General features: G+C 35.8%; 2 protein-coding genes across 2 annotated transcripts in view; one reads left to right on the forward strand and one right to left on the reverse strand.

The window, feature by feature from the left end:
- The first annotated feature begins 840 nt into the window (after positions 1-840).
- Positions 841-23,783, forward strand: part of LOC123684119 (protein sprouty) — a 101,812-nt gene continuing 78,869 nt past the window's right edge. The window contains exon 1 of the mRNA XM_045623249.1: positions 841-1,303. The gene's annotated coding sequence lies outside the window, so the exon portion shown is untranslated. The remainder of the gene's footprint in view (positions 1,304-23,783) is intronic.
- LOC123684479 lies at positions 15,057-22,338 on the reverse strand. Its single transcript, XM_045623762.1, has 2 exons — positions 21,352-22,338; positions 15,057-16,272 (listed from the first exon to the last, which is right to left on the reverse strand). Exons 1-2 carry the CDS (start codon positions 22,336-22,338, stop codon positions 15,172-15,174), a joined length of 2,088 nt encoding a protein of 695 aa, XP_045479718.1. The 3' UTR covers positions 15,057-15,171.

Genomic DNA, 23,783 nt, shown 5'->3' on the forward strand with positions numbered 1-23,783 from the left:
AGGGACGATGTTCATGAGGCCATTAGGCATGGACAAAGCCTTATGTAGCCTTGATTCGGTTCAGCCATGTTTAAGCGCTCCTTCACTATAATGCAGTGAAGGTACATAATGTTTATTTGATTTTATGTGGAGTGCTCTCTGTGAGCTCATTGAGAACAGTTCTGAGGGAAAGTTAGCAGATGAATTGTTCGGTACTTTTATTTCGAAGCTAATAGCAGATACGACAAAACTACAAGAAACCAGAAAGTGTAGTACTGGACCAAAGCTTCTTTCCATGTTTTCAAATATTCAACTACCACAAACTCCACAAAAAAAAAAAGAAGGAGGAAAGCAGCAGGCACTGTTCCAGAAAAAATAATAAAAGTTTAAATTGGAATATCTATGTCCGATTTGAGTTGAATATCTTGTGATCGGAAGGTGCTATGAGGAAAAACTAAAAAAAATCAAATTTTAACACCCTTTATCTCAAAAACAAAGCGTTTCCGGCCTCATGTTTATAGGACTTTTATGTCTTAAAATAATCCGAGTGATCTGTCGTTTTCGTATATTGTGTATATTGTATGTATCGCTCTTACAACTAAAGCAACTTCTATTACGGACATGAACCCAACATAGAATTCGCAAGTACACTCGAACGCTGCCAATTACTTCCGCTGCGTGGGATGATGGCACACAAAATTCATCAATAGAGAGAGTTGCAGTGATGCGAATTTTCATTCATCATTTTGTTGGGACGCACCGACTGTTCTAATTCCGTATAAGCAAGGCATGCAACCTCCGTCGGAGGAGAGAGAGAATGAATGGATATTGAATGAAAACGTTTGCCGCTCTCGCGAGGAGATACCCAAAGCCGCGGTGCGGAGCATCGAACTAAATGACAGTGAGGCGAGGTTCGCGCACGCGCACCCAGCAAATCAAAGCAAGTAGCTTCCACAGATTAATCAAGGTTTCGTACCAGTAAAGCGTCCAGCGGTAACTTTTAAGTGTTTAATTGTGCTGTGTTTTCGACGTTTTCCGAGTGCCAAACAGGGATGTAGGGATCAGACAAGGTCGTTTTTCGGGTTTTCGGTCCGGCGATCCATTCAGAATAAGGCCGGCAAAGGTCGCGTGAAGGATTGACCTAAAGTCATGGCCGACGACGAACAGTGCTCCTACTTTGTGCGCAACAGGCTCTAGGTCAGGTATCTCTTGTGCTACACACACCCCCTTCGTTCGAGTGCAAAGTGTACCCTTTTCACCCCCAGTCTTGTGCCGATCGAAAGCTCGGCGGATTCCGCCGACAAACGCATGCATACTAGCTGAGGTAAGTGTCCCTTATAACTTATATTTATCTCTGCTCCGTTGGCACCCGACTTGTAAACAAGTCATTTCTTTGCAGTCTCGGGCGAAATGGTCAGCAGGCTATTTAATTCATTCGAGTTATCGTCAGTCGGACGTGTATTTATGGATGATACACAAACATTTTAGACCTTGTTATCAGCGTTATCCTTCAGACAACATTTTATATGCGAAATTAAGGATCGGTAGATTGGCGAATTTTTCAAAAATCGTCGAAGGGCAATATTACTCGAATTATATTGCAATACAAAAATTATCAATTCTTAGATCTACACCTTTACATTGGTTGACAGTCGCATATACTTCCGCCTCATATTCGTAGACAGGTTGCACTCAAGAAATCTTGGGATGAATTTCATTTCTACCGGAACTTATTTCCAATTGTATCTTACCTCCTAGATATAGGAATGCCAGGTTAAAGTCACGTAAACCTTTATGGATTTACTTTAATTCAATCTAATGGAAGTGACAAGGTATTTTGGCGTTCGGATTGGATGTCTTGTAATGTCTTCTACAAAAGTCTAAACGCTGGTCCTCAAGATAGAGTTCCTGGTTTCAATCTTCCTAGGAAAATTTGATGTACTTCAAATTGACTTATGAGTCAATAGAGGCAATGCAATATAATGCTCTTCAAATGGCTTTCTATTGAAAGCCCTAGTGAGTGTGGTGTTAGAAGAAACTATTACATATATTCTCTCGAGATAGAGCAATACAGAAATTATTAGCTCTTAGATCTACACATTCACATTGGGTAGCACTACTATCACATATATTTCCGCCACATATTCGTAGACAGGTTGCAGTCAAGAAATCTTGAGATGAATTTCATTTCTACCCGAACTTATTTCCAATTGTATCTAACCTTCCAGATACTAGGACTGCCAGATTAGTCACGCAAACCTTTATGGATTAATACTTTGTGACAAGGTATTTTGGCGTTTGGATTGGAGTTCTTGTGATGTCTTCAACAAAAGTCTAATCGTTGATCCTTCAAGAAAGTTCCTGGTTTCAATCTTCCTAAGAAAGTTTGGTGTACTTCAAATTGATTCAGGAGTGATCAGGGTCGTAGCAATAGTATGCTCTTCAAATGGCATTATATTGAAAGCCCACTTTGTTAGTGTGGTGTAGAAGAAACTATTACATCTATTCTTTTGAGATAGAGCATTACAAAAATTATTAACTCTTAGATCTATGTATTACATTGGTACTTCCTACTTGGTAGCATTACATATGAATACTTCCGCCTCATATTCGTAGACAGGTTGCAGTCAGGAAATCTTGGGATGAATTTCATTTCTACCCGAACTTATTTCCAATTGTATCTGCCAGATTAGTCATGCAAACCTTTATGGATTTATACTTTCCTTCAATCTAATGAAAGTGACAAGGAAATTTGGCGTTCGGATTGGAGTTCTTGTCTTCAACATAGATCTAATCGTTGATCCTTCAAGAAACTTCCTGGTTTCAATCTTCCTAGGAAAGTTTGATGTACTTCAAATTGACTCAGGAGTGATCAGGGTCGTAGCAATAGTATGCTCTTCAAATGGCATTTTATTGAAAGCCCACTTTGTGAGTGTGGTGTAGAAGAAACTATTACATATATTCTTTTGAGATAGAGGAATACAGAATTTGTTAACCCTTAGATCTACACCTTCCCATTGGTTTACAGTGCTGTCACATATACTTCCGCCTCAAATTCGTAGACAGATTGCAGTCAAGAAATCTTGGGATGGATTTCATTTCTACCCAAACCTATTTCCAATTGTATCTGCCAGATTAGTCATACAAACCTTTATGGATTTATACTTTCCTTCAATCTAATGAAAGTGACAAGGAAATTTGACGTTCGGATTGGAGTTCTTGTAATGTCTTCAACATAAATCTAATCGTTGATCCTTCAAGAAAGTTCCTGGTTTCAATCTTCCTAGGAAAGTTTGATGTACTTCAAATTGACTCAGGAGTGATCAGGGTCGTAGCAATAGTATGCTCTTCGAATGGCATTTTATTGAAAGCCCACTTTGTGAGTGTGGTGTAGAAGAAACTATCACATATATTCTTTTGAGATAGAGCAATACAGAAATTATTAACCCTTAGATCTACACCTTCACATTGGTTAACAGTGCTATCACATATACTTCCGCCTCATATTCGTAGACAGATTGCAGTCAAGAAATCTTGGGATGGATTTCATTTCTACCCGAACCTATTTCCAATTGTATCTGCCAGATAAGTCATGCAAACCTTTATGGATTTATACTTTCCTTCAATCTAATGAAAGTGACAAGGAAATTTGGCGTTCGGATTGGAGTTCTTGTAATGTCTTCAACACAAATCTAATTGTTGATCCTTCAAGAAAGTTCCTGGTTTCAATCTCCCTAGGAAAGTTTGATGTACTTCAAATTGACTCAGGAGTGATCAGGGTCGTAGCAATAGTATGCTCTTCGAATGGCATTTTATTGAAAGCCCACTTTGTGAGTGTGGTGTAGAAGAAACTATCACATATATTCTTTTGAGATAGAGCAATACAGAAATTATTAACCCTTAGATCTACACCTTCCCATTGGTTAACAGTGCTATCACATATACTTCCGCCTCATATTCGTGGACAGGTTGCAGTCAGGAAATCTTGGGATGAATTTCATTTCTACCCGAACTTACTTCCAATTGTATCTTACCTCCCAGATATAGGACTGCCAGGTTAAAGTCACGTAAACCTTTATGGATTTACTTTAATTCAATCTAATGGAAGTGACAAGGATATTTGACATTCGGATTGGAGGCCTTGTAATGTCTTCGACTAAAGTCTAATTGTTGGTCCTTCAGAGAGAGTTCCTGGTTTCAATGTTCCTAGGAAAATTTGATGTACTTTAAATTGGCTTAGGAGTCGATAGAGGCAATGCAATAGAATGCTCTTCAAATGGCATTCCATTGAAAGCCTTCTATGTGAGTGTGGTGTAGAAGAAACTATTACATATATTCTTTTGAGATAGAGCAATACAGAAATTATTAACTCTTAGATCTATAGGTACTTCCTACTTGGTAGCATTACATATGTCTACTTCCGCCTCATATTAGTAGAGAGGTTGCAGTTAAGAGATCTTGGGATAAATTTCATTTCCCGAACTTATTTCCAATTGTATCTAAGCTTCCAGATACTAGGACTGCCAGATAAAAGTCACGCAAACCTTTATGGATTAATACTTTCCTTCAATCGTGACAAGGAATTTTGGCGTTCGGAATGGAGTTCTTGTAATGTCTTCAAAAGAAGTCTAATCTTTGATCCTTCAGAGAGAGTTCCAGGTTTTAATCTCCCTAGGAAAATTGGATGTATTTCAAATTGACTCTGGAGTGATCATTGTCATTGCAATTGTTTGCTCTTCAAATGGCAGAAGAAACTATTGACCACGTGGTGACTACTTGTCCAATTATTAATTTCATGGTGGTTTCCAAGTTAATTTGAAATCAAACTGGCGGACAGAAAGGATGGAAAAGATAATGTTTGGAAGAAGAAGAAGTCCCGCCAGCATATTCAGCTTATTCTGTAAACAAATACACCAACCAATCACTACACTTATATGGGGAGGCAGAATTTTTTGCTGAGGTTTTTATCTGCGATCTTGTATCATACGTATGATGCCCCGTTTACATTTCCTCTACTAATACTGGGATTTTATCTACACGTGCTGTATTGCTCAAATTGAAACTTAGAGCAATCCAGTTATTCAAATCCTGAACCTACAATGAAAATTTGAATTCTCTAGCATATTCGGCAGTTGTCTGGAACAAAAGTGTAAAGAAACAAATATTGAAAGGCAATGCTAATTATTTAAAAATGAAAAACAAGGTCACAGAAGTTGAAGAATCAATTTCAAATTCTTTGATAATAGGGGATAATATACCAAATGAAAACGCAAGCACCTTTGGAAAACACAGACACAGGATTGTAAATGAAAAGTTAATATAGCTTGAGGATAAGTAGGTTTCTATTGTCTTGAATGTAATGATCAAGAGACTATTCAGTTCTCATTCGACCTAATAAAACACATATCCAAGATCTATTACCAGTTGTAGCCTACATTATCGAATATAGAAGGAAGTCTATCTGAATAAACTGCAATATAATTATGGCTGGGTAACCTTGAAGCAAAGTTACTTGACTAATTGTACTAAGTACATATACATAGATACATAATATTCTATTTATTCTGATCTCTGCTCAAATCCTTGGCTGAAAATGGGACTGTTGGACGAACATTTTCAATATCAAGAATCTACGTGTATTTCTTCTGAAATGGAATTCGATGTTTGATAAATATTCAAAATAACTTTAGCGATATACTGAAACACTTCATTCTGCACGTATTTGGGAGATTGTTAATAACGGCCTTGACCTCTATGAGTAACCTGATCTTTTCGATTCTTAATTCTGTTTTTTTGCTGCTAAGAATGCAGTTGAATAACATAACCTCTAGATTAAACAAGGTTTCGACCAATTTGAGTGACGTATCACATACTTAGCATCTAGGTGCAGAAGCTTCTTTTGCCGATTTGATAATGTTTGAAATATTTAACAGTTGTAAGCACAATCAAACTATGAAATAATGAGAATGCTTGAGATCTGTAAATAGAGAAGATCATGGCAAAAAATGGTTTTACCACATGCATGACCACTATACATTTTTACACCCCCTGTCTCATATTTATCACTCTATTCTAAAATTGATATCAGCTAGGATAAGCTGAACATCCCTCGTATGAGTTTTCGACTGGTCTCGGTAGTTATTTTCTTTTATATAGAGCTGGTTGATGCTCCAATTGGTCTACTAGTTCGATTTTGATCAAATTTGATATGGGCATTCGGGTTGGAGCAAAAATGGCGCCATAGGAATCTCAGAGTTTTTTGGGAGATAAGAGTGTGGCAAATGAATAATGTAGTACTATGCAGGTCTTATTTGGTGATTTATTGTATAGTCTAGCTTGCACTTGGAAGTAGCAATCGGCTAAGTCACTTCTCATTCTGATACAAGAAAGTGAAGACATGGATACCTTCTACCTAATTGTAAAGATTGAATATTGAAAGGCCAGAATTATGGTCTAGACTCCGCTTGAATTTTTTGAAGAAATTTCGAAATTAGCCGAAAATCGAAATTGATACCAGAAATTGATATCATACATAATATGAAAAGGTAATGCTATGGAATAGACACCAAAGGAAAAGTAAAAGGAGAAGTAGTTGTAACCTAGCAGCCTTAAAAATACCTCAAGATCATCTTGGTAACTTTCGTTCATCGAAAATGGATTAACAGATGTATCTTTCTTCATCAACATTATCACCTTCAATATTGATACACGCCCTTTTAACTTTTACATACCTCTTCTATAGTTTGCCTTCATTAGAGCCAAATTCTTTCCTTGGATCTTTCTTTCGAAGTCTGCAAAGAGCCAGTAATCACCAGATTTAGCCAGATCTAGACAATAAGCTGGGTAGCCAGACAGTTCAATTTGACCATGGTTTTCATCGTATTGTAAAATAGTATATTATTCAACGAGCGGTAATGTAGGTCATAACTCACGCTGATGGTCATAACTCACGCAGTTTGCAGCACGAGCCGCAGGCGAATGCTGTAATTCATCAAGTGAGTTATGACCATTACAGCAAGTTGAATACTATACTTTATCTACGACTCTATCAATAAGTACTAAGAAAAAAATACATACTTAAAAGATAGACAGAAGGAACGGGAAATAAACATATGTGCTCGATCCCGAGTACAACAGAGATGGAAACTTAGTGTCACCAATCACAATCGAACTAGCTTTCGCTAGCTCGAATTCAGTACAGAGTACAGACATAGAACGTTATTGAAAAACCTTAATAGTTGCCTAAAAAAATGCATTAAAATATACCAGAAAACATTCCCTGTAAACGATGATTTAATGATCTTACTGCTACACCAATCTTGAAAATTTTTTCAAACTCCTTCATATTTTTTTCGGGCAAGTAATTCATTATGGTAACATTAGCTGTTTGTCTTTTGGAAATGTATACCTATATAATATTTCATCTTCACTATCTGAATTAATCATTTTCAGCAAAACATTCACAAGAATTAGATATCAACTTAATTTTAATTATTATAGTGACATTCCCTCGGACATTCCTCCCCTCAATAACAATAATGGAATGTTCCCTTTCGGCCAATCGAATAGAAGCAGAGGAGTATAGAAGCACAGATCCATATTTTCCGATTTATTATAGTGAGTTATAGTAGTGAGTTATTATAACTCACGCTGATTGCTAATAGATTCTATTAATTGCCCAAAAGCAGTTGAATAATGAATATATAATTTGATAGGAGTAGATAAAGAAGTATTTACAATACATGAAACAGTTTTAATCCATTTTCCAAACAACAAATGTAGCGTCACATAACCTTTAATATCTATCCAGACTTTATTTCGTTTCGAAATTAATATCTACTAATTAATAGGTACTAACGAGATGTATGATACTGGCAGTGCCATCTGTGCGTTGAAGATAACAAACTGCAATTGCGCGTTCCATAAAACTCTATATTTTCTTCATTATTGGGTTATCTATTGAAAGGGATGTAGCTTTTGGATCATAGAGTATAATAATCCACGTTAAAGTTTCACGGGCGAATTGTCAGGTTGTCAGAATCTGTCACGCGCGCCAAACAACAGCCAACAGTTAATTGTAATTACAGTCATATTAATTATTGTGTGTTCAGGGCTGATGTGTTGTTTATTATGCGTCCTCCTCCTAAATATAGCGTCGTAGGAAAGCGCCTTTGACATACGGGGAAAAGGCACATGTTCTCCGCTGGGCGAACGGAAACAGCACACTATTTGACATTCGGTTTTTGCTGCCGTTGGACGAACCAGAGAGTTGAATGAACTGTCTCTATGCGACTTCAATGGAACAGCAAGCATTCTACTCGTGCTAGTTCGAATGTGGCGTTTCTCTATCTATTGCCCGATTATGTATGAAAGAATCCTTCTTTCGAACGAATCCAGATCTAAAAATATCCACGAGCGACTTCCATTTCAACGAAATGTTAATGGTTTATTTTATGGATTCAATAGAGGATACTAGACTTGTTCTGTGCATATCGCTGACGACGATTTTCTCGATGTTCTACGGGTAGAACTGAGATGCATAGAAAACCTGGTGTGTCTACTTATACCTGTAAAACTTTCAGATAAAACGGGAGATTTTTCAGATTTATACCTGAAGGGTGTGTTTTTAGAGCTAAAGAACTTTAAATTGCAATAAAACAACGATGGATTATTCGATTGACATGAATTTTATTTATCCGCAAGATAATCTTGTGGCATTACATTTTAAATATGATTTCTGGCATATGACCGCCACGGCTGGCTCGGATGTAGTCCAATCTGGACGTCCAATTTTCGATGACTTTTTCCAACATTTGTGGCCGTATATCGGCAATAACACGGCGAATGTTGTCTTCCAAATGGTCAAGGGTTTGTGGCTTATCCGCATAGACCAATGACTTTACATAGCCCCACAGAAAGTGGTCTAGCGGTGTTAAATCACAAGATCTTGGAGGCCAATTCACAGGTCCAAAACGTGAAATTAGGCGGTCACCAAACGTGTCCTTCAATAAATCGATTGTGACACGATCTGTGTGACATGTTGCGCCGTCTTGTTGGAACCACAGCTCCTAGACATCATGGTTGTTCAATTCAGGAATGATAAAGTTAGTAATCATGGCTCTATACCGATCACCATTGACTGTAACGTTCTGGCCATCATCGTTTTTGAAGAAGTACGGACCAATGATTCCACCAGCCCATAAAGCGCACCAAACAGTCAGTTTTTTCTGGATGTAACGGTGTTTCGACATACACTTGAGGATTAGCTTCACTCCAAATGCGGCAGTTTTGTTTGTTGACGTAGCCATTCAACCAGAAGTGCGCTTCATCGCTGAACAAAATAAAATGGACGTAGTGCGCGATACGTATTCCGCACAGAACCATTATTTTCGAAATAAAATTGCACTATTTGCCAGCGTTGTTCAGGCGTGAGTCTATTCATGATGAATTGCCAAACCAAACTGAAAATAAATCACTTGACAGCTATTAAATCGGTCGCCATCTTGAACAGTAATGCCAACTTTAAGTTATATACCTCGAAAAAAAAAACAACCTATATTAGCTTATTTGATAAGAATTTCAGTAATATGACATAACTTGGGTATAAACTCAATCGTTCATAAGTTAATGAGGTTCTTATGAAAAAAAAATGGAGTGTTGACCTTTCAGAAGCGAAGGAGGAGGGAGCAATGTGCCTAACTACTTGATAGAGTTTTTTTGAACGATTGCAAGGCGATATTTTGACAAGATATTGAATTTTCGATCAGTCGCTTCTATTCGAGCCACTGTTCGAAATCCACTCGTTCAAATATTTGTATAATCGTGCATATTTTGACCATAGGAACATAATGTAGTCTAGTTGTACAAATAGATACGCTGATATGAGTTCAAATACCGCTCACCAGATCTTATACTATCGTCGAGGTATGTACGCATTAAGTAAACAAGCTATGTTTTTTTTCAGTCGGTTCCTTCACGTGTGAATATTTTTTAAGTGAGTAGATCTCGGTAAATACGTCCTTTGAAACTTGTACAAACCTATGAAGTGTTGACATTATTCTTTCTCGCAAGATAATGTTTTTCGATGGATATTGGGTGATAAACTTCTATAACTTGATGTTTCTTATCGACATCAAATTCTTAACCATTGAGAGGAAAGCACGGGAAATATTAAAAACTCCAACCCTATATCACAAACAAGCACATAGGGAATATCTACAGATTTCAGAATACCACCAATAGATGGCAAAATCAAGATTATTGAAGTTGATGACTTGAGTTTTATTCTCATTGGCAAAGAGTGAATCTTTCCGAGACCAGTCATTAAAAATCTAAATAAGTAATAAGTTTGCCTTCAATTTTCAATAGACTAACAACTTTAACACCCCACGAAGTATCATCCGTGAAAAAATAGAAATACGTGACACTCTGGCGAGTCATTGAAGAACAGGATAAAAAGTATTGCTCCCAGGACTGATCCCTGTGGAACGCCTAACTTATTATTGAATTCCTTGGAGACAGAGTTAGTATTTCGCACGAACATGGCGCGATTTCTAGGTGAAACATAGAAAATTCAAAAACCATATTGTATCCTATATACTTTGGAAATATTTATTCAAAATTCAGATTGACTGTATAACAAATCTGTAAATTTTGCAGCATTTATGCTTATCTCGGGTCTTTCACAATTTGGCAACTGGCATTAAATAAAATTTCGACGGGCTACGTGAAATTTTCGATAGCCTATAATTATCAACATGAAAAATATTCATACATTCGAAGATTGGATTAATAACACTTGTAACAAAAATATCAGTTTATTTACATCACCAAGACGATAACCCGTGACTCCAGTCTATAAAAATCATTTGAAATTATCGGGTAATGAGTGAATATTTTGAATAACAGTGTACACAGCAGGTAACTGACAAAATAATAAATTATTGATTGATTGAATACTATCCAGGAATTCACGGTTGAGTATAGTTGCGTGAGTGATATCTCTGAATCCAAATCATTCACAATGAAACACTTCAAACCTGGTTCATAATTATTTCCTTCCATCTCCAAGAATATAATACAGGGTGGCCATTTGAAAACGAAACAGACGAGATTACAGACGAAATAAAGTTTTTCGATAGAAATGCTCGGACAGGTCGATTTCTGTTTCGAGGGGGAAAACTTAAGATGTAGGTTACGGACGCATAGCGCTTCAACCCTTGCTACTACAACCCTCACCCCCAAATTTTGAATAGGGAAGATGGGGTGAGTGATACCTCAATTTAAAGGTATTTTTATACTGATTTCAGCACAGTAATTGTTTTTCATTTTATGCATTAGTTCTCGAAATATTCATGCGTTAGTTAGTTAGGAAGGAAGCCACAGTCATGGTTGTTTTGAAGCTCAAAATGTCGAACACTACAAGTGCCATGAAAACACCACTTCATTTTCAAATACTTAGTTAAGAATATTTCGAGAACTAATGCATAAAATGAAAAAACAATTACTGTGCTGAAATCAGTATAAAAATACCTTTCAAATGAGGTATCACTCACCCCATCTTCCCTATTCAAAATTTGGGGGTGAGGGTTGTAGTAGCAAGGGTTGAAGCGCTATGCGTCCGTAACCTACATCTTAAGTTGTCCCCCTCGAAACAGAAATCGATCTGTCCGAGCATTTCTATCGAAAAACTTTATTTCGTCTGTAATCTCGTCTGTTTCGTTTTCAAATGGCCACCCTGTATGTTAAAAAAAAAAGAAAAATACACTCACAGAATTTAACTGCTCGTTCATTCATAAATCAATCGTGTCCTTGTTGGTGAATCTTTGGAGTTAAGATGTCAATGTTGACGGTTAGTTTATCTAGATAAGTGATGCTTCATTCGGCATGAACAGTCGAATTTTACATCTACAAACCAAATTTCAACCTGGTCGAATCTATTGTTACGGATATATTGAGTAATTTTTTGTCAAGCTTCTAGGTACTTCCGTTTCGAAAGTTACCATTTATATGGCTGGACGGACAGATTCGAATTTGAGGACGGAATCGTCATCAGCCCCTCAAAACTTTACGTTGGAGACCAATCCCTTACCTGAATAGAATCCATGGTGTGTATTCGATTTTGTTTTAGACTTTTTGAGATATCCACCTGTTGTTTTGGTGTTCTGCTACACAAGAGTTCTGTAAGGTGGCGCTCTTCAGGAATTTTCAAATTCCCGCTACTGCCTGGCGCCGTTTAAAAATGAAATATTGATTTTTGACTTTACAAACTTTCACAATAAATTTCAATTCAGTTTCTATCGAATTTTTAATGAAATGGATGGAATATAATGACAGTGTATAGAAGATTGTTACGAGCATAGAATATAAGATATTATTGTTCTATACGCAAAGTTTACGAGAGCCGAGAATCGAGAAAAATGTCAAATAACGGGTGTTTTTTTTTGAGGTATATAACTTTAAGTTGGCATTACTGTTCAAGATGGCGACCGATGTAACAGCTCTCAAGTGATTTATTCTCAGTTTGGTTTGGGAATTCATCATGAATAGACTCACGCCTGAACAACGCTTGCAAATAGTGCAATTTTATTTCGAAAATAATGGTTCTGTGCGGAATACGTATCGCGCACTACGTCCATTTTATCTTGTTTAGCGATGAAGCGCACTTCTAGTTGAATGGCTACGTCAACAAACAGAAGTGCCGCATTTGGAGTGAAGCTAATCCTCAAGTGTATGTTGAGACATCGTTACATCCAGAAAAACTGACTGTTTGGTGCGCTTTATGGGCTGGTGGAATCATTGGTCCGTACTTCTTCAACGATGATGGCCAGAACGTTACAGTCAATGGTGATCGGTATAGAGCCATGATTACTAACTTTTTCATACCTGATTTGAACAAACATGATGTCCAGGAGCTGTGGTTCCAACAAGACGGAGCAACATGTCACACGTGCCACAATCGATTTATTGAAAGACACGTTTGGTGACCGCCTAATTTCACGTTTTGGACCTGTGAATTGGCCTCCAAGATATTGTGATTTAACACCGCTAGACTACTTTCCGTGGGGCTATGTAAAGTCATTGGTCTATGCGGATAAGCCACAAACCCTTGACCATTTGAAAGACAACATTCGCCGTGTTATTGCCGATATACGGCCACAAATGTTGGAAAAAGTCATCGAAAATTGGACGTCCAGATTGGACTACATCCGAGCCAGCCGTCGCGGTCATATGCCAGAAATCATATTTAAAATGTAATGCCACAAGATTATCTTGCGGATAAATAAAATTCATGTCAATTGAATAATCCATCGTTGTTTCATTGCAATTTAAAGTTCTATAGTTTTAAAAAAAACACCCTTTCGGAATTTTCGTATTTATTAATTTGGATGTTCAATTTGTTAACCGTTTATGCTATTTCTACAGTTTCAGTTATTTTGGTTGGTTTATATTTTGTTATTTTTAGAGTTGTAATTTTATTCCTGGACAAAAATAAATAATATATCATAAATATATATTATTGTGAAGGAATAGACACAAATTTGATATTCATATTGAATATCCTCAATAGTCTCAATAAAGTCCTAGCTAATAATGCAATAATATACAGGGTATGTCACTTAAAATAAGGAAGTCTTTTTCCGGATTAACCGGAAGTGGTAGAGGTCTGAAAATATTTTAGGGAGAAAGACCATTGTCTCAAACCCCAATATGCAAATTTTCAGCACAAACTTCTAATTGGTTTTCCATAAACGTCTAATAGACCATCCCGGTGAATCATCCTGTATTCATGCAATTTTAAATGATAAAAATGTGTCAAGTTTGGCATTACAATTGTGATATTTCAATTCGAATGACATTAATCAACTGATGGAACCATAAATAATTGACTTATCAATTTATAAGAGTCGAAAAGAAAATTAAAAGTTTTGTTTTCTTAAGAATTGTAAACATGATTGAGTGACATACGTTTGGCCTCTCTTCAAATTTTTTGAATTAACTCTGCAAACACCATGCAGTTCAGGATTTTGTAAAATTTTTACCTGAATATTTTTCTAGTTTTCGGTCGTAAAGTGATATTTTGGATATTGGTAATTTTGATATCAATGTTTGATCCTAACATGCCACACAAGAGATTCTTTAACATTCAGGATTTCTGACACTTTCATGATTTTATAAGAAAATGAAAAATAATAACGAAAATCTTTCGTTAGATCTTTTCCCAATTGTTGTGTATCTTCGAGTAGAAAGTTGTTTCAAACCATTAAGTTAGTATAAGATTCGTTCTTGTATCGTACTTTGTTATTCAGACAAAATATAGGGCGAGTCTTAAACATTTATTAATTCACAAGTTCGACAAAGAATCGACAAACCTGGGTTTTCATAAACCACTATTATACGGGCTACAGTAGCGATATTCGAAGTTTTTCATGAGCGACGTACACGGTTTCGATTCTTCACATTACTAACTTGTCCCAACAGATCAAATTTTTCCACCAGTTTCACTATTGACGACCCAAAAGTGCTTTAGTTTTGCGAGCTGTAACTGCAGAATTTTCACCCCTTGTGTAGTGTATTTTAGCATTTTCATTGCGTTGTTGAAACGTGTATCGTTCCATTTTTAGTATTGGCATAGTTTTCACTTGTGAAATGTCAACAGATGAAAGCTTCAATAGTGGCGGCTGCCCAGATACCCATTCAAAATTAAAACTTCTATTAGAAAAGCATATACTCATAAATCATTTAGTCCACTGATAGTTTTTTTTATACATTTTAGGGTCCCAGTATCTGCGATTATACTGCCTGTATTTGTATTACTTTCATCAACTTTTAGTTACACTACTGTTTTGATTTCCAACAAATTACCTCATTTATTTGTACATCATTTTGGTAGTTAGTTTATGATCATTGTGTATTATTGAACGATTGCTCTATTTGAGTCTTCTTTTCTGAAAAAATCATATTTTTCGGCTAGTGGTCATTTATTTCATATTACGTAGGACATTTTTGGTTAGCAACCAGGTCAAAGGACAAAGGCATTTGGATCAAAACACATTATACATATTTATTGCGATCAAAGTGATAAAACTTTCAATACATTCCAAGAAAAATTTTTTTTTTCATCATCAAAAAAAGTGCCAATAGTGCCAGAACAAATTTTTTTTTGTTTTTCACAATAAACATCAATTGAGTCTACGATAACATATGAAATTTTTCTAAAATAAATACAATTATTGATATAACAATTCCAATCAACCAGAATAAAAATATTCCTCCAAGATGGCTCATTGAGAGTGGTCTTTTTGTTTGAGTTACGTGTTTTTCACTAGGACGTTCCTTCTGGGCCCAGTATTTTCCTATCACCCCATTTTGGCGATTTCTCTTAATCTTCTGACTAATTATCGGCACCAATAGAGAACTTTTTCTGAAGAAAAACGTACTGAAGCCTGTAGTGATTGGTTCACGCATGATTCTATATTCAATATCAGAACCTTTGACGTTGACTAATCCTAAAATATCGAGCGTTAATGACTCGGGCATAACAAGAGCTTGTCCATAAATCTGGTTTTTCAATAAAGAATTATAGTTTCTCCTAGGTATTTTAACTAGTTGCTTATTCAAAGAGGGTGAAAATTTTTCAACGATGTTTTTCATTTCTGGCAGAGCATAAAGTGTCAGATTAGATTCGATGAGATCCTTCACCGTATCTATTTGATCATTATGTTTATCCATAAAAATAGATGAAATCAGGGCCGAATTGAAAGCGGCAATAATAACAATGCTGTTCATTTGACATAAACCCAGAAGAATTTTTTCCAACCAACTGAAATGAGGGTAAATTTGGACAGATTTTCCAAGCAGTATGTTGGTAACATCCAGCACTGTTGCAGATATGGATTGATTTTGAGATTTCCTTTTTTTTCCAACGACCACTAAAAATAAAACCATAATAAACACCGAAATTAGTATGAAAAACCAGACAGTTTTCGATAAAGCCATAAAAATATACATATGCCTCGGTATGAGATCCGATTTGGGTACCAAAATCATCAAATCTTCAATAATTAAGGGTTCAGAAAAATCAAGATCTTCTGGAATGCTGGTTCTGAAGTAGCTGATTGGACACAAATCAGCTTCACCTTTCATAATAGAATTTTTTGCGTTATCTAAGTCATATGGTGCTGTTTCAATGTATTCAGAAGACCCATTAAAATCTTTAAGGATGGCTTTCCAGAAATTATTTCCCTCAATTTGCCATTCTCCTGCATCGTCCTTGAACATCCTTGGTGGATTCTGGAAAACGGCCATTCGAATCTTTATGCCAGAGATGTTACTAAACATTAGTATATCATTTGATTCCAATTGTTGGTGATATTTGAATTCCCTCAGAGTTCTTTGAAATGCGTCATAATACATAGCTCTCATTCCATTATAATAAAATATAATCAAACTCTTGAAGATTCGATGCTTTCTCAAAATTTTCTCAACTTCTTTGAGAAAATCTAAATTCGCCATACGATTTTTCAGAAAAAGAACTGTAGCAATAGTAGGTTTATAAAACCCTGTACTCATAAGAAATGATATTTTCTCAGCGATTTCTTCAGGAGAATATAAAAAAATGAATACCTCTTTTGGAGATTGATTACTCAAAAGAATTTTTGAATTTGTATTCAAATTCATATGTGGACAAACACTTTTTCTGAGTAAATCTTTTTCAATACTCGGATAAAATATATCTATATCAATGAATGCACAAAACTGGAATCCTGGTTTTCTATTAAAAAATTTTATCAGTGTTTCTTTCAATTGACGATTTTCATTCAAGTCCCAATTCGAAATTTCTTTGATTGAACTCATTATAATCGTTGCAACTAATACCACAAACAGCATTCTTAGATTCATCGTGTTCAAGTCTTTCACAAGTGTTTTGTAGGATATATTGGACGATGTTTTATATAGAAAGATATCAATCAACTAATGAAACTATAAATTGAATTGAATACAAATAAAAGTCGAATCGAAATATTGAAAATTTTGTTTTCTTTAGATCTTTCAACATACGTGACTGACATATTATTATAAGCTCCAGTTTTTTCGTATTTTTTCAATTAACATGGCAAATCCTATGCAACAGTTCAGGATTTCGTATTCGTTTACTTGGATAATAATGGATAATAATATTTCATATTTTTTCATGTCATGAGTGAAGAAAATAATTTGCCTTAGATAACATTTGGCCAAGAAGAAAATTGAAACCATTGATGAAAAAACTAAAAACAACCGCTTTTAAAGACAAAATTATAAGTTTATTTCATAAATGAAACGACTGCAAATTTCACACCATAGTTTATCATTTTTTCTTATCACGAAGAATATTCTGTTGTATCTTTTGAGACACGACATGACAGCAGAAATGTCGTCGGTCCATTTATTATACACTGCGCAAAAAAAAACGCACATTCTGAAAATCTCAATTTTAATGAAAGTTAACTCTACATTGACTTTATAACTTATTTTTTATGTTCTCTCGGGAAGGGAAGGTTTTTAACGAAACAAGACACATTAAATGGAAGAAAAATTCAGGATTTCACCGAATCTTATGTGGAAGAAGAGAAATAAACAATTTTCAAAATACTGGAATGCTGATAAGTGATTTAATACTTGGTATTTCTACCCCTTGCGTTAATTACAGCTCGGCAACGACGGTTCATACTCAAAATGAGTGATCTTAAAATGTTCTGATCTAATCCTTCCCAGATTTCTCCGAGTTGGATTCCTAAGTCATTTTAGAGTAGCTGGATGATTTTCTGAACTTCTCAGCCTTCTATTGAGGTTGTCCCAAACCTGCTCAATCGGATTGAGATCTGGACTTCTTGCTGGCCATTCCATTCGAGAGACTTCAACCTCTTCAAGGTACTCCTGAACGATGCGCGCACGATGGGGTCTGGCATTATCGTCCATAAAAATGAAATTTTCACCAATGTATGGGGCAAATGCTCTTCAAGAATGTTCCTTATATACCTATCAGCATTCATAGCTCCATTATCAACGACCACTAGGTCTGTGCGAGCAGTCAAAGATATTCCACCCCATACCATAATCGATCCTCCCCCGAAACCAGTAGTATTCAGGAAATTGCACTGAGTATATCTTTCATGTGGACGTCTGTTTACAAGGGAACGTCGATCACAATGGTAGAGGCAGAATCTAGACTCATCTGTGAAAAGAACTCTTTTCCAATCAGCCTCTTCCCAATGGATATGCTCTCTCGCAAAATCCAAACGCGCCCTTCGATGGGCTGGGGTAAGAGATGGGTCTCTTGCCGCGACACGAGGCCTTAAATCATATTCTCTGAGGCGATTTCTTATTGTCTGAGTGCTAATTTGCACCCCATGAGTTTGCTCGAGCTGATTTTGAAGGAGGCGAGCGGTTGCAAACCGTTGTCTCAACGAAGAAACTCTCAAGTAACGTTCTTGAATGGCAGTTGTTACCCGTGGTCTTCCCTGTCCTGGTCTTCGGACATTCATACCTGTCTTCCTGAATCGCTGCAACATTCTGGACACACTTGTATGGGAAACTCCAAACCTTTCTGCAATTCTTGTGTATGTCCACCCTTCTTCTCGCAAAACTACAGCTTGGGCACATTCCTCTTGGGTCAAATTGCGTGTTTCGCGTTGCATAGCGATCGAGTGTAGAAAATCAAACGAAAGAAAAACTATTGATCACTAGAATTGATCGAGAACAACTAATTTCAGAATGGAGCTAATACATTCAAAATCTGATAATCTCATCTTTTTTTATTCCTGCTGGGAAAAAACATCTGTATTGAAGAAAAACGTTGAAAGTGGATAACATATGCATGCATAATTCTGATAAAAATAATTATCATTGAGAACACCTTCAGTTGTAGAATAAATTTGAGATTTCCATAATGTGCGTTAATTCTTTTGCGCAGTGTATATAACATCATATATGAATTTCTCATCAAACTACAGAAATCAACCAAAGTTTGGGTTTCACACGGCAAATCAACCAAGTGTCTATTATAGTCTGTGAACTTCAGATAATTGAAATATTCGCTGGCCACCAAGGTCTTCTGATATAACACCGTCAAATTTTTTCCTTTGGTCATATTTAAAAAACATCATTTACCAATTTACATCTGACTTATGAATAAAATAGAATAATATATAATGAAACATGAGATCGCAAAACGCCGATATATAACATATTCTACCTCCAAAAATTGATTTAAGGGCACCATTGGAGCCTACATACATACTTATATATACTTATGTGATATCTAAGAGTACAACTGGCGCATGAATGAAGGAGTACCTAAAAGGTCCCGACTTCACGTCAGGGCTTTCCTAATTTGTTTCTGTACTGTGATTGAATTTTATATACTGTTAACTCGAAGTTTTGTACGAAGATTGGAGTCTTATTCTACAGAGTGAATTTCAAGTATCCCCAATTATCTCAGAAACGGATCGCATAATTTGGTGTGCAAGGAACTTGTGACATGGCCGATATTATGGTCCTATTTACACTGTTGTCAGATCTTTCCTTCTTTCGGAATGAAAATGAAGTTCGTTATTTCGAATGGACCACCCTGTATATTTTTACTCTCTCAAATCTTCTAGTCTTCATAGTCTATTTTGATCAAAAATGATCAGAGGGCTTCATATACCGTTCGAAAGGCGATATGAGAGGTGGTTTTGTTTTAGTGAAGATAAACTTCATTTGGAAATGAATGGTTGGCAAATACCTCAACTGATTAATGTGGAATGCTTACTTGTAAATGCAGCCTCTTAATTTCGAAATGGCTACGCATGCTTACGCAGTCACTTTGATATCAAATTGCAAAACAACGGTTTTCCTAAACACTGCCACACTATTTTCGAGTGCTTATGACACGTGTTTAGTGGGTTTGTTGGAGAAATCCTTGAAAGTAATGTTGCTAGAGTGCAAATTGGAGAAAAATTTCGATCGAACATAATCGTTTTGATTCATCTGGTATATTTTAGATATGTAAAGGGTGTTTTTTTGGCTATAGAACTTTAAATTGCAATAAAATAACGATGGATTATTCGATTGACATGAATTTTATTTATCCGCAAGATAATCTTGTGGCATTACATTTTAAATATGATTTCTGGCATATGACCGCCACGGCTGGCTCGGATGTAGTCCAACCTGGACGTCCAATTTTCGATGACTTTTTCCAACATTTGTGGCCGTATATCGGCAATAACACGGCGAATGTTGTCTTCCAAATGGTCAAGGGTTTGTGGCTTATCCGCATAAACCAATGACTTTACATAGCCCCACAGAAAGTAGTCTAGCGGTGCTAAATCACAAGATCTTGGAGGCCAATTCACAGGTCCAAAACGTGAAATTAGGCGGTCACCAAACGTGTCTTTCAATAAATCGATTGTGGCACGAGCTGTGTGACATGTTGCGCCGTCTTGTTGGAACCACAGCTCCTGGACATCATGGTTGTTCAATTCAGGACTGAAAGAGTTAGTAATCATGGCTCTATACCGATCACCATTGACTGTAACGTTCTGGCCATCATCGTTTTTGAAGAAGTACGGACCAATGATTTCACCAGCCCATAAAGCGCACCAAACAGTCAGTTTTTCTGGATGTAACGGTGTTTCGACATACACTTGAGGATTAGCATCACTCCAAATGCGGCAGTTTTGTTTGTTGACGTAGCCATTTAACCAGAAGTGCGCTTCATCGCTAAACAAAATGAAATGGACGTAGTGCGCGATACGTATTCCGCACAGAACCAATATTCTCGAAATGAAATTGCACTATTTGCAAGCGTTGTTCAGGCGTGAGTCTATTCATGATGAATTGCCAAACCAAACTGAGAATAAATCACTTGACAGCTGTTAAATCGGTCGCCATCTTCAACAGTAATACTAACTTAAAGTTATATACCTCGAAAAAAAAACACCCTTTATGTGACAATTTATACTAACTGACAAAGAAACTGCAACACCCTGATAAAGGAGCTGTTTAAATTTTGATTTTTTTTTGCGAAACCTAGATAGTATAGCAAGTATTTTTTGTTAGCAACCAGGTCAAAGGCATACGGATCAAAACACATTATACATATTTATTGCGATAAAAGTGATAAAACTTTCAATACATCCAAGAATTGATTTTCTTAAATTCATCATTGAGAAAAGGTGCCAATAGTGCCAGAACAACTGATCTTTTTACAATAAACATCATCTACGATAGCATATGAAATTTCTCTAAAATAAATACAATTATTGATATACCAATTCCGATCAACCAGAACAAAAATATTCCTCCAAGATGTCTCATTGATAGAGGTCTGTTTTTTTGAGATACGTGTTTTTCACTAGAATATACCCGCTGGTATTTCAATATCACTCCGTTTTCTGAATTTTTCTTGATTATCTCACTCATTATCGGCACTAATAGTGAACTTTTCCTGAAGAAAAACGTACTGAAGCCTGTAGTGATTGGTTCACGCATGATTCTATATTCAATATCAGAACCTTTGACGTTGACATTTTCCAAAACTTCATGTGTTAATGACCTGGGCATAACAAGAGCTTGTCCATAAATCTGGTTTTTCAATAGAGAAGTATAATTTCTTCTAGGTATTTTAACTAGTTGTTTATTTAAAGAGGGTGCAAATTTTTCAACGATGTTTTTCATTTCTGGCAGAGCATAAAGTGTCAGATTAGATTCGATGAGATCCTTCACAGTATCTATTTGGTCATTATGTTTATCCAAAAAAATAGATGAAATCAAGGCCGAATTGAACGCAGCTATAATTACAATGCTGTTCATTTGACATAAACCCAGAAGAATTTTTTCCAACCAACTGAAATGAGGGTAAATTTGAACAGATTTTCCAAGCAGTATGTTGGTAACATCCAGCAATGTTGCAGATATGGATTGATTTTGAGATTTCCTTTTTTTTCCAACGACCACTAAAAATAAAACCATAATAAACACCGAAATTAGTATGAAAAACCAAACAGATTTCGAGAAAGCCATAAAAATGTACTTATGCCTCGCTATGAGATCTGATTTGGGTACCACAATCACCAAATCTTCACTAAATAAGGGATCAGCAAAATCAAGATCTTCTGGAATGCTGGTTCTGAAGTAGCTCATTGGACATAAGTCAGTTTCACCTTTCATAATAGAATTTTTTGCATTATCTAAGTCATAGGGTTCTGTTTCAATGTATTCAGAAGACCCATTTACGTCTTTAAGGATGGTTTTCCAGAAATCATCCCCGCGAAAATGCCATTCTCCTGCTTCGTCCTTGAACATCCTTGGCGGATTCTGGAAAACGGCCATTCTGAAGTTTGAGCCAGATATGAGTCTTAAAAATTGTAAAGAATTTGATTTGATTTGTTGGTTATATTCAAAATCCCTGAAAGTGCTTTTAAAAGCGTTATAATACAGAGCTTCTATTCCATTGTAATAAAATATAATCAAACACCTGTAGATTCGATGCTTCCTTAAAGTTTCTTCAATTACTTTTAGAAATTCTAAATCTTCCATATGATTTTTCAGAAAGAGAACTGTTGATAGAGAAGGTTTATAAAACCCTGTACTTAAAAGAAATGATATTTTTTCATTGATATCTTCAGGAGTATCTAAAAAAAATATTACGTGATTTGGAATTTGAATACTCAGCTGAATATTTGAATTTGTATTTAAATTCATATGTGGGCAAACATTTCCTGTGAGAAAATCTTTTTCATCTATATCAATGAATGCACAAAACTGGAATCCTGGTCTCCTTTGTACAAATTTTTCGAATATTTCTTTCAATTGAAGATTTTCGTCTAACTCCCAATTCGAAATTTCTTTGAGTGGACTCATAACCGTTGCAACTAACACCACAAACAGCATTCTTAGATTCATCGTGTTCAAGTCTTTTACAAGTGTTTTGTAAGATATATTGGACGATGTTTTATATCGAAAGATATCAATCAACTAATGAAACTATAAATTGAATTGAATACAAATAAAAGTCGACTCGAAATATTGAAAATTTTGTTTTCTTTAGATCTTTCAACATACGTGACTGACATATTATTATACGCTCCAGTTTTTTCGTATTTTTTCAAATTAACACAGCAAATGCTATGCAGTTCAGGATTTCACAAGAAAAATTTTCCCTAGATGAAATTTCGTGAAAGAAAGAATTGAACAACCTTGATAAAACAGCTAAAAACAACCGCTTCGAAGACATAGGTAATTCAACTTGAAATCAAGTGATTAGGGAAACTTGGTACAATACCAAAAACTGAAATTTAGCAAAAAATTATTAATTTTAATGAAGTAGATGTTCAAATTGTTCACCGCGAACGCCTTGGCATACGATACGATTTTATATATTTTTGAAACCAGGAAAAATTAAGCTTTAAAAAAATGGCACAGAAATTTAAAAAAACATAGGGTCATAGCTTCGTAATTGAAATTTTTTTTAAAAAATGAGCACGCCACTGGATTCCAGTAAAAAAGTACTTGTATAATGTTTTAATTTCAGAGCTCTATCATCAGTATCATCGGAGATTTAAATTTTCTTCGATATCGCCATTTTTCCAATTTTCGCTTATAACTCGAAAACAAAAGGTGTCCAAAAATGAATACTACTCTTATTAGTTTCTCAGAAAAAGAGATCGAGAATGGGGTATCACATTTTATCTATCTCCTCTAGTTTAAAAGTTGTAGTGCTAAAACATCGAAATTTGCTCACCCTGTACAGTAACCAAGATAATGAATTTATTCCA

Source organism: Harmonia axyridis, chromosome 7 (assembly GCF_914767665.1).
Source record: "Harmonia axyridis chromosome 7, icHarAxyr1.1, whole genome shotgun sequence".
In the NCBI taxonomy this organism is placed as follows: domain Eukaryota; kingdom Metazoa; phylum Arthropoda; class Insecta; order Coleoptera; family Coccinellidae; genus Harmonia; species Harmonia axyridis.

What these genes read in the sequence shown, in the direction of transcription:
- LOC123684479 (XM_045623762.1), bottom strand. Translation starts at nt 22,338, where the DNA reads ATGGCCGTTTTCCAGAATCCGCCAAGGATGTTCAAGGACGAAGCAGGA. An exon ending in TATATTCTAGTGAAAAACAC is followed by an intron (nt 16,273 to 21,351) that starts GTATCTCAAAAA and finishes GCCGTTTTCCAG; the next exon opens with AATCCACCAAGGATGTTCAA.